We start from the raw sequence: 12916 nt of genomic DNA on the forward strand, positions 1-12916 counted from the left end.
TGGTAAGGAAGGCGGGCTCTGTCGTGGGCAAAGTACTGGAGAGTATAACATCGGTAGCTGAGCGAAGGGCGCTGAGTAGGCTACGGTCAATTATGGAAAACCCTGAACATCCTCTACATAGCACCATCCAGAGACAGAGAAGCAGTTTCAGCGACAGGTTGCTATCGATGCAATGCTCCTCAGACAGGATGAAGAGGTCAATACTCCCCAATGCCATTAGGCTTTACAATTCAACCGCCAGGAGTAAGATATGTTAAAGTGCCGGGGTTGATTGTATTTAATGTATTTAAGTAAACTACTTAAGAACTTTTTAAAAGCTATTATTAATGCTTTTTGAGAGAGTGATTTAGATGCATATCATATTTTTACTGAGTTAAGTATTGTATGTAATTAGTTTTGCTACAACAAGTGTATGGGACATTGGAAAAAAATGTTGAATTTCCCCATGGGGATGAATAAAGTATCTATCTATCTACTTCTTCATCCAAGTCATTTATAAAAATCACAGAGGAGGGGTCTCAGAACAGATCCTTGCGAAACACCACTGGTCACTGTTCTCCATGTGGAATACAAACGATCTACAACTACCCTTTGCCTTCTGCGGGCAAGGTCTCCTTGGATCCCATGCCTCATTACTTTTTGAATTAGCTTTGTATGGAGAGCCTTATCAAATGCCGTACTGAAATCCATATATGCTACACTGCTCTGCCTTCATCAATGTGTTTTGTCACATCCTCAAAGAATTCATTCAGGTTTGTAAGGCACGACCTGCCCTTGAGAATCCCTGACAATTAGCTTGTCTCTCCAAATGCTCATAAATCCTGTCCCTCAGGAAACAACTTGCCCACTCACTGGTCTATAATTTCCTGGGTTATCTGTACTCCCTTGAACAAGGGAACAACATTGGCAACCCTCCAACCCACCTCTGCTTCTCCCCCAAAAAGCTGAACTTCTTGCCAGTAATACACACTGTTAGGTTTAGACGAAAAGGGCACTGCACAGCAACACGAAATCCTCATCCCAACTGTGAACCACGGTGGAAGGAGCATCATGATTTGGGGTTGCTTTGCTGCCTCAGGGCCCAGACAACTTGCAGTCATTGAGGGAACATCAAAAACAAAATTGTATCAAGACATTTTACAGGAGAATGTCAGGGCTGTCCATCTCCTAAAGCTTAATAGAAGTTGGGTAATACAGCAAGCAATGATCCAAAAGACAAGAGTAAATAAACAACAAAATGGTTTAAAAAGAAGAAAATTTACGTTTTGGAATGGCTGAGTCAAAGCCCTGACCTTGGTCCTATAGAAATGTTGTGGAATGACCTGAAGCTGGAGTTCATGCAAGGAAGCCCACCAACATTCCAGAGTTGAAGCAGTTTTGTAGGGAGGAATGGCCTAAAATTCCTCCAAGCCAGTGTGCAGGACTAATCAATGGCTATCTGAAATGTTTGGTGAAGTTACTGCTGTACAAGGGGGTCAAAAGCAAAGGTTCGCATACTTTCTTTTCCAACATATGCAAATATTGGATCATTTTTCTCAATAAATGAACAAGTATAATGTTTTTTGTTTTATTTCATTGGGTTCTCTTGATCTGGTTTTAGGACTTGCATGCAGATCTAATCAAATTTTAAATCATATTTACGCGGAAGTAGAGAAAATTCTGCATTGTTCACAAACTTTCTAGCACCATTTTAAATTGGTTCCCTGGTTGTAATGTTTTATATCATCCCTGATGTTTTCTGTCAGAATTACCTGCCTGTGTAAAACTTTTATCATCCTATCCAACATGATGCCTGTCAATTTTGAATTCTCTTTTGGTTTCTTAACTCTGCCTTCACTTTGTATCGATTTGTATAAATTTACTGAGCGGATACGTAAGCGTTTTGACCACCATTTTTCCTGTGTTTTTTTTAATTCAACACTGTGTGTGATAATCCACAATTGTTTTGTATGCTTGTTTGTTGAGAGATTGGAAATTGGTTGTGTATGTGGTGTTTTAAAGTATTTATGGTTATTCTTGCTGGACCCATTTTTAGTCTTTTGTGTGTTTTATTTGAAGGGTGGCAATGTCTTCGCAGCACTTTGTCATGAGCAAAGTGAAGATGAAGATGAAGATGATGATGAAGAGGAGAAGCAGCAAACCAAGAAAGAGAAAAATCTGAAAAATAAGGTTAGTGTATTGAATGTGTACGGTATCGGTGAGACAACATCCTGAGAATTGTCAATAGTTCTGGTCTCCTACTTTAAAGAAACTATACTTTGGACACATCTTGGAAATGTTGTGCTAAACTAATACCTATCTGGCCACCATATGAAGAAAGATTAGATAGACTGAGCCTGAATCCACTGGAGTTTTTAAATGAGTATGAGGAGCTGTGACTGAGCAGGCTTGATAGGGTGAATGTTTATGTAGGAGAATTTAGAACTACGGGTAAATAACAGACCATTAAGATGCATGAAGCAAGTTAGTTTCCTCCTCAAGCAGTGCATGTACTTTTGCTACTTTTAAGGTTGAGGTGCTTGAACACTTGATAAATAAAGGGTGTAGGTTATCAGGGATGTTGGGAAGGTAGAGTTGTCGGAGAGATCAGGCATGGGTAGACCAGGTTAGAGGGGCTGAGTTTCTTATTCTGGCTTCTAATTCAGAGAATGACGAACTAAGTTTGGCATCACTGAATGGAATTGTGCCCTCTTCACCAAAGATCTATCTTTTATATCAGTTTGTGTAATCCATGCACGACCTTCTTTGTATTTATAGTTTAGCTATGTATTATGAAAGCTCTGTGGATTCTCAAAAACTTAAATGTGGGAATCCAAAAAATTGCAGGTGCCAGAACTCTGGACAAAAATGAGAGCTACCATTAGATGGTGCTAACTACCAATTGTTCAGCTGGTCAATAATGGCCACTAGGAGAGGATGATATTAAGCTTTAGCAGCTCATTTTGCTATTTTAATTTTTGCCAGGCGTTCTCAACTTTTCACTTGTTAAATAGAGTTGGTCATGGGAATTAACCTTCTCAAAGGTCGATGTTAATACCAAATGAAAACCATGAAAAATCTGCAGATGCTGGAAATCTGAAATTTAAAAAAAGCAAAATGCTGGCAACATTTAGCAGGAGAGGCAGCATCTGAAAAGAGGAATAAAGCTGCTGCTTAGGATCAAACACTGTCAGAGGATGCTGCTCTACATCACAGCAGAAAATCTTAATCTCACTCATTTGTGACTTCAATATCACTAGCTATAATTTAAAATGTTCATTTGGGTGGAAGTAAAAAAAATGCAGACGTAGAAAGCTGAAGCAAAAAGAAAACAAATAGTGCTGGATAAGCAGCAGGACAGGCAGCATCTGTGGGAAGGGAATCATTTGGATCGCTGACCATGTTTAGAACCATTCTTTGTCTGTCCTTCATGGAGGGTTGCAGACCCCTAATGCTAACTGTTTCTCTCCACAGACGCAACCTAGTTTTACCAGCATTTTCTGCTCTTGCTTTTTTTTATAAGGCAGCTTTTTTTTATCTCAAAAACATGTCAAGCAGCGAGCTAATTGACTTGAAGTTGGAACGACCAGATACTCGGTCATAGGAGAAAGGGATGGAGGGGATGGGGGAATTCAAGAACTCAGGTTTTTGGCAGCTCATGGCCCATCTACCAAAGGCAGAGCAATTATGTTTGAAGTTGAGACCAGAATTTGAGGAGATAACTTTTTATTTAGAGGAACAGCATGGTGTCAGGCCCTTTTGGCCCAACGAACCTGTAGCAGACAATTACACCCATGTGACCAATTAATCCTTATGTCTTTGGATTGTGGGCAGAAACCAGAGCACATGGAGGAAACTTGCACAGTAATGGGTAAAATGTACAAACTCCTTAAAGATAGAGGGAATTGAACCTTGCATTAACCTCAATGGTACCATGCCAGGTTCTAGGGAAAATCAGGCCTGTCCTGGAGTTGGAGGACTATATGTGGGCAGGGGGGAGGAAAGGGGCTTGGTTTGCTGTTGTTATTTTGTTGCTTCTAGTTGTTCTGTTGAACATTGTGGCCATGTTATGTTTGCACAGGAATGTGTGGCAACACTTGTGACCCCAGCACAAGTCATAAATCTGAATCTGTGTCTGTGCATTACAACGGGGTTCTGTTCTTGTGAACTAGATGTTACTAGCTGCCAATTGTTAGTAACCCAATTTTATGTCAGAAATGAACAGAAACAGTGTGGGGGGGAGGGGAGTGTGTCACAGAAACAGCGATAATGGTAGAACGAGCAGGCAAGGGAAAAGTGGCTGCCAGCCGGCCTCACTAACTCAGTCCTCTCAACTCTGCTCACTACCCCCCCCCCCCCCCACCCTACCTCCAGAAAAACCCTAGTTGCCTAGTTTTTGCAGCTTTGGTCACATGAGAAGGCAAACGGATATATTTCATTCCAACTCAGCAGAAAATGCCTGCGGCAGCCAGCAAATCCAAACCTATCCATTCCACTGATCTCCCAAATGCTGTAGGATGTCCGCTATCATGTGTAAGTAATTGAAGTTCTCAAACAGAAACAGAAATGATGACAGGCAGTTCAGATAAATTATTTTTTCGGATGCAGCCTTTCTTCAAATCTGAAAACAGTTTAAGAGTGGGGAGAAGAATGCTTGCCACAATTAGCTGCTTCAGCAGCCTGAAAGAATTGTTCCACTCAGTGTGAGCTGTGTACCCAGAGTTATGTTCTGAGCTGCTTGTAAATTACATTCTCTTAGGACATTATGACTAGTGTTTATTTGCCACATATACATTGAACTGTACAGTGAAATGTGTCATTTGCATTTACAGCCAATACTCAAGGGTGTGCTCGGAGCACCTTGCAAATCTTGCTGCACATTCCAGTGCCTACATTGTATTCCCACAATGCTTGGGAGAACAAAGAAAACAGATGACAAAACAACAACAGCAATAACAAACCCTGTTTCTCCCTCCCACCCGTTTTTTTAGATTTATTGTACCTTTGAACATCCTGATGTAATGTCCTAGTGGAGTGGTGCGACAAGAGGGGGTGTATTTTACTACCGGTTGTTACAAACGGCAAATTTCTTCATCTGAATTAATTTTACAATCGTTCTCTTGTCTAACAGCCCATGCCTGAGGAAGATGACAAAAAGCAAAGTAAGAAAAGCAAGAAGAATGAACGAGGAAAAGCAAAAGAGCAGAAGGTACCAATATACCATGTGCCTGTTGTATAAATTGTATTTTTATGCTAGCAAGATCACCATTTATTGTCCATTCCCAACAACTGAAGGAGGTAAAGGAACACCTGGGTGATCGCAGCTATCCAGATCTAGTGAAGAGGAAAGTTGCTTACACTGGCCAGACTCTGAAGGGTAGTAGTTTTTCCTTTAGGAATTGAGGATAAGATTTCTGGCTAACCAAACAATAATCGATTGGGCCAAGATGGGATCTATTTATGATTGCTTTTGTTCAAGTGTGTTTAAAGCAAGAACAGTTTAACTACTCATAGCTGAAACATTTTTGCTGGGTCTTTGAAAAGGCTAGATTTTGTATCTTTCACAGATCTGTAGTTTTGATCGTTAAAGTTTCACTGTTCACATTGGCATGTGGATGACAGAAAAATGGAGGGCTATGTGGAAGAGAGGTTGGATTTATCTGAGAGTAGATTAATAGATTGGCACCACATTGTGGGCTAAAGAGTCTGTACTATACTATGTTCACACCTGGATTATACTGGGAGACAGCACTTGCTACAACCACATTCCTGACCAGAAGACCATTACACCCTTAAAAATAGTGTGGAGAGCCACCATGCCCAAGAGGAATTTACTTGCTGAATTATGTGCATTTCCTAATATGCTTAGTTAATATTTTAGTTGGTCTTCAATGATAATGAAAAGGTTTAATCCACAACCAGTAACACTCAGGTGGAGGATGCCTGATACATTGAATTGTGCCTTTGCGCCCTGCTTCCTAACTTGAGAAAAAAACTGATGCAAATTGTATGTGGGGATCAGCCTTACAATTGCAGAAAGTGGCTTTACAAATAGAGAAAAAAATACTGCATGGCATATCATTCTTTTGCTTTGCAGCTTGTTTTGGGTGGATGAGATCACGTTACTGGCAAACATTCAAAAGTTTTAACACCAAAGTAGCTGGGAAATTTGAGAATTGGTAAGGTATCTCCAGAGTTTGGTCCATTTATACTCATGAACAAGGCTTGGGTCAAATGAATCACTAAGTTGGGTCTCAATTCTTCTGCTACAGGTAACATCAGAAGATGAGGACGAGGATAAAGCAAGCAAAAAGAGCAAAATAACTGAGAAGTCAAAAGCAAGGCAAAGGGTAAGGAGGCAAATCTGATTTTGAAAGCATACATCATGGGCTGAAGGGCCTGCATTGTTCAATGACAGCATCATGTTAAAGTCCAGGGAAAGTGCCCACATATTATAGAAGAATGACTGAACAATTTATTCCAGTAACCCTGTTCCACATCTTGAATAGATCATGGCTGCTCACTCTGTAGTTAAGCCTCCTGCACATATCTGTGCTCCTTATTCCTCAAGCTTTGAAATTTCGAAGAGCAGAGCTGCAGTTGTCCTGGCATCTGTATTGCTTTCAGAGAGAGTTTTCTATATTTCACCAGCCTTTGTTTGAAAATGTGATCAGGGTCTTGGCCCGAAACATCAACTCTTTATTCTGTTCTTTTGATGCTGCCTGACCTGCTAACTTCCTTCAGCATTTTGTGTGTGTTACTCTGGATTCCCCTTCTGCAGGAAGAGTATCCTTATTTTTAGTTACCTTTTGCATTTTCAGTACTGTTGTTGCAGCATTCTTAATGTTTTTGAGATGAAAGGAATGGAAAATAATTTGTACAGCCCATCTTTAAAAATTTAAGCAGAATCACTATGGGAATTTGCTTTTCCTACTCCAAAGCTAGTAGATATTTTCCTGAGTTTTGGAGTAATAATTTTATTTATTTTTTGTTTTAGATCTATAAATTGCTGTAGCCTTACTGTTTAGTTGTATGAAATATTGTAAAGGTACATTCAATTTTGTGACATAACGTTGATGAAAAACCAATTCATGCCTTTATATCGTGTAGGCTAGATTACTACAATGCACTTCCTTGGCTGTCCAAAGCAATCTACTGACAAACTTCAACTCATTTAGAACAATGCTGCTAGTCTTTTAACTAAAGCCAGGATGACGGAACGTATCACTCCTGTACTTGCTACACTGCATTAGCTTCCTGTATCTTTCATAATTGATTTTAAAGTTCTCTTGTGCTTCATGCTCTTAATGGTCTTGGACTGGGGCACACCACAGAATTGTTTTCATTTTTTTAATCCTGCTTGAGCTCTCGGTGTCTTCTTCTGCCAGTCTCTTAAATTCAAGCAATCTTCCTCAAAAGATAATTGGCAGGTTCACTTATTTGAATTATGTTCCTCAATTGGAATTCAATACCTAAAACTGTAAGGGATGTAGACTCAGTTGACATTTTTAAATGCCAGCTGTAAACCTATTTATTTAATCTTATTTTAACTAACATCTCTTTGTCTTTTATTTTCATGTTTATTTTTATTTCATATTTGTATTTTTATACCATTGTAAAGCACTTCAAACTACATCATCAGTATGAAAAATGCTCTGCAGATGAAGTTGATATTGTACGTCTTTCACTCCATCCTATTTTCACTGTAACATCAGAATTTCATGATTAATGTAAGGTCTTGGCCTGAAATATTGACTGTTTATTCCCTTCCAAAAATGCAGCCTGACTGACTTGAGTTCCTCCAGCATTTTGTATGTGTACTCTGGAATTCCAGCATCCACAGAATTTCTTGTGATTAATGTTAAGGCTGTATTTGTATGAGTTCTAAAGTAGTTGCCGTTGTAATTCTGATATGAAATTCAGTGACGTACTGAGAGAAGGGAAGCCTCTCTGTCTAGGCTGCTGCAGATTTAAACCGGAAGGCCATGTTGGACATCAAACAATATAGCACAGGAACAGGTGCCTTCAGCACACGACGTTGAGCAAACCACGATGTCAGGTATATTAGACTCATCTACCTGACTGCCTCTGTCTCCATTCCCTGCCTGTTCCTGAGCCTGTGTAAATGCCTCTTAAATGTTGCTTTTGTTTCTGTTTCCACCACTTCTCCCAAAAGTGTGTTCTAGACTCTGTAAAAGATAAAAGGAACCTGTCCCATAAATTGCCCTTCAGCTTTCTCTATCTCATCTGAAAGCTTTGCCCTCTGGCATTTGTTTTTTCTGTAATGGGGGAAAAAGACTACTTGTCATGAACATGAGAAATTCTGAAGATGCTGGAAATCCAAAGCAACAGACAAAATGCTAGAGGAACTCAGCAGGTCAGGCAGCATCTATGGAATTAAACAAACAGTCGACGTTTCAGGCCAAGACCCTTCTACTTGTCTGTGCCTCTCATAATTTTAGATACTTCGATCAGATCGTTCCTCAGCTTCTGATGCTTCAGAGGGAGCAGTCCAAGTTCGTCCAGCCTCTCCCTGTAGCTAATACTCACCAATCCAGACAACATCCTAGTGAACCTCTTCCACCACCACATCTTTACTGTAATGCAGCTACTGAAAGTGGACACAGTGCACCAAATCTGCCCTAGCCAAAATGTTACCACACTTCTAGAATTTCATCTTTTGTAGGAAACCTGGTTGCATTCACTGTAAATCCATACCTGTGAAGATATAAATTATAACTGGAGTTTTGAGCAAACTAAGTTTTGTGGGTTGCGCTGAGAATTTCAATTTTGCAACCCTGTTTTATACGGAGCTGAATTAACTTATTGTCCTTTGTATTACCTCTTTCCCATGGTGTTCACGTTCCACTCAACTAAGAGTCAGACGTTCAGCTCAGACTGCATAAACAGTTATGCAAAGAGGATTTTCAGAAGCCTTTTCACTCAGCCTTTCATAACACTTCAGTAAGCAGTGAAACAAAGGAAACCTGTATAGACAAAGAGTGTGGACAAGTGCCAGATAGACCCCCATCCTAGAAACTGAGGAAATACAGGGTATCTTAATAACATTGGTTGTTTCTAAATGCAAAGTTAACTACAGCCATAAGATGTGAGTACAAATTAGGCCATGCAACCCATCTATTCTGTTCTACCATACAACTAATTTATTTTCCCTCTCGGCCTCATTCTCCTTCTTTATCTCTGTAGACACTCTTATTAAACTATAAATATTCAGCATTGGATTTCTTTTTCTTTTGCCACAGGCGCTTTCTGATGATGATGAAGATGAGGATGAAAAGTGGACGAAAAAGGGAAAACATGCTAAAACAAAAGGAAAGCAAAAGGTAGAAAATTCAAATACTGTCAGTGTGACTGATGTAAATTAGAGCTTGCATGGGTTAGTATATGCAATTTAGACTCTAAGTTGGATCTGGATCCCTGTTATGCTGCTGGTGTTTAGGGCAGTAATGAAGGTCCTCCACCTCTGGCAGTGTTCAGGGCTTACTTCATGTTTCTCAGTTTTCACTACTGTCAGTCATGCAAGACCTGGGTGGAGACTCAGGAATACTGTCACACTCATACATACAAGGATTCTTCATCGCTGTTAACAGTTTTGTTTGCTAGTCAGGGTTGTTGGCCCTGAACTGAACCCCCAAACCTGGAGGACCAGTGGAACATTCTTAGTCTGTCCTTTACCCTTTGACCTGTTTGGCATGGGTAACCCTACCAAGAGCCAAAACATAAAGCCCTGACTCCAGCTAGCATGGCTCTCCGGGTCATTGAGGCATGCAAGCCTCCAAACCACAACAAGGTTGTGGTCCTCTTGGGGGATTTAGAGTCTACTCCTTGAGAAGGGCTAAGACGGAAGATGCTATCCTTCTTCCCATGTCTTTTGTCCATTAGTTATCACTGCAGAAGAAGCAAAATATTTCTCAAGCTTGAGGTACATGGGCTTGTGGAGGAAAGGTTGCTACTATTTGAGCTCTTAAGTTATTTGTTCTTAAAGTAAACGTAAGGATAGAATTTATACTGTTACAACTGTATTATGAAGGTGCTCCTTCAAGACTTCCAGTTTGGAAGTTCCAAGATGAAGTTTTAGCAGCACTGAAATAACACAGAACTACAGGGCAGGCTCTTTGGTGGAAGGAGCAAATGAGCAATTTCAGAAAGAGGAGGTGCAAAGGGACTTGGGAGTCCTAGTGCAGGTTGCATTGATTGTATGGAAGGCAAATTCAATGTTAGGTTTAATTTTGAGAAAGCTAGAATACAAAAGCAAGGATGTAATTCTGAGGCTTTATAAGACTTGGGTTAGACCACGTGAAGAGTATAGTGAGCAGTTTTTGAACTGTTCTCTAAGAAGGGATTTGCTGGCGCTGGAAAGGATCCAGAGGGGATTCATGAGAACGGTGAGGGTAGGGGCAAGGGATCTCATTGAAACCTACCAAATATTGGAAGGCCAACATAGAATGAATGTTAGACGATGCTTCCACTAGTGTGAGAGTCTTGAGTGAGAGGTCCCTATCTCGGAATAGCAAGCCATCCCTTTAGAAGAGATGAGGAATCTCTTTAGCCTGAAGATGATGAATCTGGAATTCATTGCCATAGTACTGGGTATTAAAGCAGAGGTTGATGGGCACTTCATCACTAAGGAAGTAAATGTTTATGGGGATCAGGCAGGAGAATGGTGTTGAAAGGGAAAATAAAGAGCCATGATTGAATCGTGGACAGAGTTGATGGGCTGAATGGTCTAATTCTACTCCTGTGTCTTGTGGCTAGTGTGTTATGTGATGATTATATGTTTACATCCTGAAATCACTCCCATTTGGTGGAGACCATGAGCTTGGAAAGTTTCACCAGAATAGTTTTGCTGTGCTGATGAATCCTTATAATTCCGTATGGGTAGCCTTCAACCTGATGGCATGAGTATCGATTTCTCCTTCCATTGGGGGAAAAAAATCCCCCCCCCCCCTTCTTCTATTCCCCACTCTGGCCTCTCACCTCTTCTCACCTGCTTATCACCTCCCCCGGGTCCCTTTGTCTGTTAGTTCCCTCTCCTCTCCTATCAGATTCCTTCCTCTCCAGCCTTTTACCTTCCCTACGTACCCACCTAGCTTCACCTATCTCCTAGCTATCCTCCTTCCCCTCCTTTCACCTTTTTATTCTGGCATCTTTCCACCTTCCTTTTCAGTCTTAGCCCGAAATGTCGACTGCTTATTCACTTCCATAGATGCTGCCTGATCTGAGTTCCTCCAGCTTTTTGTGTGTTGTCAAATCTTTGTTGGCTTTTTTTTAAACCATTAAGCTTCCCTCTCTTCTCATTATGGCCTGAATGACAAAAAAAACACAACAGATGAATCCAGTATTTGCTCCATGTGGATGATCGATCCAGTACTGACCACTTGGAAGTTCAGTTTTGGGCTCTGATGGAAACTGAGATGGCAAGAATCAAAGTCAGATTGAGATTTAATATCACTGGCATATGTCGTTGTTTTGCTGCAGCAGTACATTGAAATGCATAGTGATTAAAAACTATAAATGACAAGACGTAGTCCTGCTGGTTTTTCATTCTCTCGTTGAGCACAAGGAAGTCCAGTGGAGAAATGGTCAACGTGATACCCTGGCCAGTTTAAATACCTCTTGAATCATGGGTGTGACATGTATGTATTGTGGCTATAGTCTGATTATATTGCAGCTGATGCATGGTTGATGCTCTGATACATAATCAGTGTAACACCGCATCCTGCTGCTACTCACCTGCAGGGTAGCAGTGCCATTACTGTGAAGCAGACTGATGGAGAAGGAGGAATGCATAAAGAAGAACCAAAGCCCAGGGGAGAGAAAGGAAAGGTACATTGAATGATGTGAGCTTGAAGTGAAAACAGTTTCATGAAGTAACATAACCTAGTGTGTTTAGTAATTCAAGATTAAACTACGCCGCACTAACTTTGATAACCTCACTTCATCCAGTTTGATTCCTTTGCACCTGTGATGCTGTGACCTACACTACTGAATAGGAAAACATTCCTTGCATGTATAATTTTAAGAGTCAGAACTGTTGAACTGTTGGTAAATAAGATGCATGGAAGTAAAGAATCACCTGTTTTGCTCATTAAAATCACTGAACAAAGCTCATGCAGATAACTAACTTCTAACTCCATGTAGAAGACATTGTGGTAATAATTATTGCTAACAGGCAGATTTTGTTTCATGATCAATCTTACACGTTCATTCCTTGTTTAGAATGGTTGAATTTTGTGAACCTCGCTGGTCTTTCTGTGATAGATTTGAACTTGCTTCTAGGTCCCCTTTCTCCCTGACGCAAAGGAGCCAGAAGTTAGCAACTCAGTCTTGATTCTTTATCTTGTAATGAATCGGCAAGGCTAACAGTTAAAGTGACTGATCTTTCTTTGGTGGAAGACCCTTTCAAAATGAATGTGTTTATCCCAAATAGTATGAGGAGTTGAGGAAAATCTAAATTTTCTTTCATTAACAGTTCCTTATTTGGCAAGGATTGACAGAGGATGTATTCTGTTGGTGGGTATATTTCAAACTCACAATGTAATTTCAGAATAAGGAATTGTCCGGTTACAGATCAGATGAGATGATTTCTTTCCTCAATTAAGATTTCAGGTTAGCTTCACTTGTCAATTACATCAGAATATACAGTGACGTGTGCTGTTTTGCATCAATGACCCTCGCAGTTCAAGGATTATGCTGGGGGTAGCCCACAAGTACTGCTGCACTTCCAGCCTTAATACAGTATTTCCATGATTCACTATCCCTAATCCTTACAGCTTTAGGGAATGTAGGAGGAAAGCAGCACCGGGAGGAAACCCACATTGTCATGAGAGAACAGATAGCCATGGGAATCAAACCCTGACCAGTGATCGCTGTTGCTGTAAAGCAGTTGCACTAACTGCTACACTGACCTACGTGC

At 40.5% G+C, this 12916-nt stretch overlaps 1 protein-coding gene across 2 annotated transcripts in view; it reads left to right on the top strand.

The window, feature by feature from the left end:
* abcf1 (ATP-binding cassette, sub-family F (GCN20), member 1) overlaps window positions 1-12916 on the top strand; it is a 58471-nt gene that overhangs the window by 14705 nt on the left and 30850 nt on the right. The window contains exons 6-10 of one of the 2 annotated variants that reach the window (XM_073032202.1): window positions 2059-2169; window positions 5111-5188; window positions 6252-6329; window positions 9243-9323; window positions 11740-11826. In XM_073032202.1, coding sequence (XP_072888303.1) covers window positions 2059-2169; window positions 5111-5188; window positions 6252-6329; window positions 9243-9323; window positions 11740-11826 — 435 coding nt within the window. The remainder of the gene's footprint in view (window positions 1-2058; window positions 2170-5110; window positions 5189-6251; window positions 6330-9242; window positions 9324-11739; window positions 11827-12916) is intronic. The other variant, XM_073032212.1, reaches the window with a different exon arrangement.

The sequence above is a fragment of the Hemitrygon akajei genome, chromosome 2 (assembly GCF_048418815.1).
Source record: "Hemitrygon akajei chromosome 2, sHemAka1.3, whole genome shotgun sequence".
NCBI lineage: Eukaryota > Metazoa > Chordata > Chondrichthyes > Myliobatiformes > Dasyatidae > Hemitrygon > Hemitrygon akajei.